Source organism: Elephas maximus, chromosome 4 (assembly GCF_024166365.1).
Source record: "Elephas maximus indicus isolate mEleMax1 chromosome 4, mEleMax1 primary haplotype, whole genome shotgun sequence".
Taxonomy (NCBI): Eukaryota; Metazoa; Chordata; class Mammalia; order Proboscidea; family Elephantidae; genus Elephas; species Elephas maximus.
The window spans coordinates 111,398,677-111,404,418 of NC_064822.1; the positions used below are offsets into that span (position 1 = coordinate 111,398,677).

Here is a 5,742-nt window from a genome sequence, read left to right on the forward strand (position 1 = left end):
ACTCTGATCATATGGAAGTTTTTGCTCTTGATTGTATCCCACAAAGTTCTTAGATTTTCTTCTTTTTACTTCATTCTTTTATCTGCTTTTTCCTCAAACAAATTAATACCCAAGGATTTGTTTTCAGTTTTGCTGATTCTGTCTTCCATTGTTTCAAATTTGCTCCTTAAACCTATTGCACTGTCCATTTTGGAAATCTTTTTTTTTTTTTTTTACGTTTTGGATTTCTAATTGCTGCTTTTGTGTGATTTCTAATTGCTCATTTATTCTGATATTTTGTTCTTGTATTATGTTCCTGACTTCTTCCATTGCTTTGTTTGTGTTTTCCCTGAATTTGTCTGTATTTTTCATGAGTTCGTCTATTTTTCCTTGGTTTTTCTGTGTTTTCCTTCATCTCTTTCCTAATCTCTTGTAGAACCCTGAATGTTAGACTTTTGAATTCCCTATGAGGTAGTTCTAGTGCCTTTTCTTCTACTGTAAGGCATCTGGTGTTTTAGTTTGGTTGCATACTGGCGCCATCCTGTACTGTTTTTTGTATGTTTGATATTGTCTGCTGTCTCTGAGACTTTCTGGAATTATTTTCTTCTTTTATTTATTGCAGGTTTGTTTGTTCATCCTGCTTTTTTGTTTAATTTGGTTATGTCTGAATGGGCAGGCAGGGAATGTTTTGTTGCTTGATCATCTGTGGGTAGGATAGTTCTCTCCACCTTGTCCAGGAGGGCAAGACAGTTACCTCAGCTATGGTATAGCAGGGCAGGTTCAACGGGGGAGGGGAGAGTGGCAGGGATGAGTCACTCTCTACAGTACAAATTGGGGCTGCCAAGGTAGGTCTGGGGGCTGCAGAGTGGGCTGGGGTCTGGATATTTGGAATTATGTGCCAGTCTTGTTCCGGGGCTTGGTGATTGGTGGAGTGGGTACAGGGTGGCATGGGGTGGGGTATATGGATCTGCACTGATCCCGCATGTGGGCTTGGCAATTGGAGATGCTGCTGCAATGGGTAGCTTAGGGTGGGCTCTGGGTGTTCACACCAATGCCACATGGGAGAGTGGTGCTCAGCAGGGTGGGATCAGGGGGAGGTATGGGGCAGGATCTGATGGTATGGGGTTCCATGCTGGTACCACAGGGATGCATCTCTCTGCAGAGCAGGGCTGTGGGTGATGCTGGTTGGGGTCTGGGATTCCACGTCAGTGTTGCTCAGGGTCATGTTGCTCAGCAAGGCAGTTTTGTGAAGTGACATGGAATGGGGTCTGGGGTTCCAGGGGTCCACACCAGTGCTGCTTAGGGGTGTGGCACTTGGTAGAGTCAGGCCAGGGGGTGGCACAGGGCAGGAGCTGAGGTTCCTGAGGTCCGTGCAGGTGCCATTTGGTAGTATGGTGCTCAGCGGGCAGTGCAGAGAGCAGGAGGGAAGGAAGAGGATGTGATGTACAGAGAAAGGTGGAAGGGAGAAAGAAGAGAGAGAAACAAAAGCAAAAAAAAAAAAAAAAAAGTGTGGCTCTCAACCTGACAAGTGCAGCACAGTCTTTTGTGAAGGGGCAGAGGTGGCATATGAAACTTTGTTGGTGAGAAAAAGAAACAAAGGGGAAGAGAGAGAAGAAACAAGCAACAACAACAACAACAAGAAAAACAGTGAAAAAAAAATATGGCTTTGAGGGAACTGGCTGTTGAGGAAGGGGTGGAACCAGGGTGGTGGCAAACAGGAGTCTCTCCTGCCTGGTAGCGTGGCATAGCCTGTAAGGAAGGGGCATAGGCAGCACAGGGCCTAGGTGGGAAGTTGAAGAATAGGAGATAAAGGAAAAGAGAATGAAAAATAAAACATATGGTGCTGAGGGAGACAGCCAGTAGGGGTGGGGTGGACCCTGTGTCACCATGAACCATTGTCTCTCTGGCTGAATGACCATGGCTCATTGGAAAGCGGCAGAGGCAGCGTTCAAGGCAGAAGGCTGAGGGGCAGAAAAACTTGTATCTCTGATTACCAGATGCTCTGCCTCCTGTTGGGAACTCTGTGAAAGTGCCTTCTCATACTGTCCAGGGTTGTTGGTGGCTGTGATCCAAGATGTCAAAGCCATGCCACATTAGCTTACAGGAGACTTCCACTCCATAGCTCTCTTCATTCTCTGTCAGTTTCTTCTTCTATTCGGTGCTTGATGTCATCCTTTATCTCTTCATTTGATGCTTAGGGTTCCAGGACTGATGTCTGGATCTGTTTTACTTAGTTTTTCAGGTCTTTGGTTCAGAGGGATGGCATGGTGCCTCTGTCTATAGTGCCATATTGTCTCCACACACTCAAAGCCATTATCTTTATGGAAGCAGACTGACACGTCTTTCTCCCTTAGAGCAGCTGGGGGGTTTGAACCACTGACTTTTTGGTTAGCAGCCAAGTGCTTTAGCCATTGTACCACCATGGCTTCTTATAAGATTTTATATGGGTAAATATTTTATATTGGTGTGAAAATCAAAGTGAGAGTCTCTGACAGATAGCATGTATTTGCTAATCAAATAATTTCTATAATCTTTCTTCTTGGAGAGGTGGAGAAACAAAAGTACTTTTCTAAGTTGTAGATACCATTACAAAAATAGTTATTTACTAAATTTAATTATTTTCACACATCTTCTAGAAGTGGTAGTAAATAAGCTCGCACATAACACAAGCCCTAAGCACATCTAGAAAATTAGAAACATTGTCTCCAAGAGTGCTTACAAAGAGTAATATGTGGTTTTGTGGAGTGAAGAAAATTAGTTGGAGTTTTATATGTCAAAAAATGTGGCATTTTAAAGAATTATCTATGTGAGATAAAACTGACAACACCAACTTAAAAAGTTAGATGAGAAGTTGAGGGTGCAGCGAGTTTATGTGAATGGTTAAGGAATAATTTAGAAAAGTATAGCAGGAATAGTTCCACAACTTGAAAAAATTAATGTCACTGAATTGTACATGTGGAGATCATTGAAATGGTGTACCTTTCACTGTGTATATTTTCACCAAATAATAATAGTAATAAAAAAAAACGAGAAAAATGAAAACTGCTAAGATCAATGAGGATTTGTCTTAAAAGGTTAAGGCTCTCATTAAAAACAAAAATAGTTGATTTAGTACACAACATCAATTGCTTGGAAACCCAAAGTAATAAGATTGGAAAGCTTACAGAATGTGAACTGAATTTTTTTAAAGGCTCTACTTCTAATGCAGTGGGCGATATCTTGTGTACTAGCCTTCTGTGTTGTGTAACAAAGTAACACAAACTTAGCAATTTAATATAGCACACATATTATGTCAGAATTTCTGTAGGCAGAAGTCTAGGTGCTGCTTAGCTGAATGTTCTGCAAAGGTACAAATAGAATTTCATTAAGGTGTATCCTTGTCCAGAGGCTCAACAGGGGATGGGTACACTTTCAAGCTTACTTAGGTTGTTGGCGGAATCAGTTTCTTTACGACTGTAAAATTCACTGCAGCTTGCTTCTTCAAAGTCAACAACAAAAAGTGAAAGAAACTATAGAGAAAGCATGCTAGCAAGTCTTATATAACATAATTAGGAGAGTGACATCACATCATCATCACAATCTGTAACAATTATAATAACCATATTGATTTGATTAGAGGCAAGTTCCAGGCCCTGCCTACTCTCATGGGGAAAAGATTATGCAAGGGCACGAACACTAAGGATCATGGAGGCTGCCTTAAGCTCTGTCTGCCACATCTTGTAAAAGAGATATTGTTTTGAAAGTTTGGCAGTGAAAAAAAAAGTGAGTGAAACACTGAAACATAGCATTTACAAGATACTAGAAAATATAGAAAATGTACTTTTTTAAAAATACTGTCTTTTATAGAAGCAACAAAACAAAGTTAAATAAGACAATAAGCCTAAGTCATCTATACCCCTCCTCACACTCCATAGAGTACCCTGCTAAGGCACATCAGGGAGACTACAAAATACATAATTGTAAGGAGGAAAAGAATTCAGTATCCATACTGTAACAGGAAGACAAAAAAGTGGACTGCCAGAAGAACAAACAAATCTGTCTTGGAAGAAGTGCAGGCTCTTTAGAAGAGAGGATGGTCAGACTTCGTCTCATGCACTTTGGGCATGTTATCAGGAGGGACAAGTCCCTGGAGGACATCATACTTGGTAAAGCAGAGGGTCAGAAAAAAGAGGAAGACTTTCAATGAGATGGATTGACACAGTGGCTGCAACAATGAGGCCAAACATAGCAACAACTGTGAGGATGGTGCAGGACCAGGCAGTGTTTCATTCTGTTGTATATAGGGTCACTATGAGTCTGAACCAATTCGGTGGCACCTAACGAGAACAAGAGATTTGTGTATGTTTTTTAAGTACCTTTGTTAAGCCTAAAACAAATATTTCTATTTGGGTTCATTATTATGCTTCGGAAAACAACACAGGCTGTAGCGGGATGGGTATATGAAAGGAATATTTGTTTTATAAATCAAGTAAAGGAACACTTACAGAGTGCTCAAATGATCTACATCTCAGCATCTCTGTGCTAAGCAAACATGAAGGCATTGGATTTACTAAACAAGTTCATGCTGGAATGTTAAGAGGATGAATAAGAGAATTAGGTTGAAAGAATAAAGTGATTCCAACAATGCATAATAGAATATCATTGATCCAGCTTATACCATTAAAAGGAATAAAAAGCCAGGGGTAGATTGAAAAATAATGGCAATTTGTGGGTGATTTTAATAACCATCCTAATATAAAAACGAAATAAGCTAAAAGAGTAATCAGAATAGGGCACATTTTCCTGATAAGTTTTAGTGTTATTCTTTTATAAAAGCCAGCATTATTTGTTTAAGGCAATAAAGATACGTTTTTTAATTATATCTTTCAGGGCTTGTTTCACCTGTTTATTTCTTAGGGTATATATAAAAGGATTTAAGAGAGGTGCAATTGAAGTGTTGAGCACTGCTATCCCCTTGTTTAAAGATACCCTTTCCTCTGCAGAAGGTTTCAAGTACATAAAAATGCAGCTTCCATAAGAGATAGAGACAACTATCACGTAGGAGGAACACATGGAAAAAGCCTTCTTCCTCTGCCGGGCAGAAGGGATCTTCAGAATTGTTCTCAGAATATATGCATAGGAGAGTATCACCAGTGCCAGTGTAATCAGGAGTGTGGCAATGGCTAAAATAAAACTTAACAATTCTATGACCCGTGTGTCTGTGCAGGAGAGTTTCAGGAGAGGAGAATAGTCACAGCCAAAGTGGTCAATAATGTTGGCATCACAGAATTCCAACCTCAAGCCCATGATAAGTCCAGGAGAGATGGTTAACAACCCAGCCACCCAGGAGGTAACGACCAGCTGGGTGCAGACTTTGCTGCTCATGATTGTTGCATAGTGAAGGGGTTGGCAGATGGCCACATAGCAGTCATAGGACATGGCTGCCAACAGGAAAAACTCTGATGCACCCAAGAAGATGGCAAAAAACAATTGTGTCACACATGCATCATAGGAAATCCTGTTATCCAGAGTCACAATGCTCACCAGGTACCTAGGGATGCAGACGGATGTGAATGACATTTCTAAAAATGAAAAATGCCTTAGGAAGGAATACATCGGTGTTTTGAGGTGGGAATCCAGTAAAGTGAGCAGGATAATGGTCACATTTCCAGTGACACTCAAAAAATATGTTAGAAATAGAAACAGAAAAATCACACTTTGCCATTTTGGATCATCAGTTAGTCCTACGAGAATGAATGTTGTCACCACCATATGGTTTCTCAT

The 5,742-nt window shown here is 40.6% G+C and overlaps 1 protein-coding gene across 1 annotated transcript; it reads right to left on the reverse strand.

Annotated features, from left to right (window-relative positions):
* Window positions 1–4,800: 4,800 nt before the first annotated feature.
* LOC126074744 (olfactory receptor 6C76-like) lies at window positions 4,801–5,742 on the reverse strand. The gene has a single exon (XM_049881568.1). The coding sequence runs from the start codon at window positions 5,740–5,742 to the stop codon at window positions 4,801–4,803; it is 942 nt and encodes a 313-aa protein (XP_049737525.1).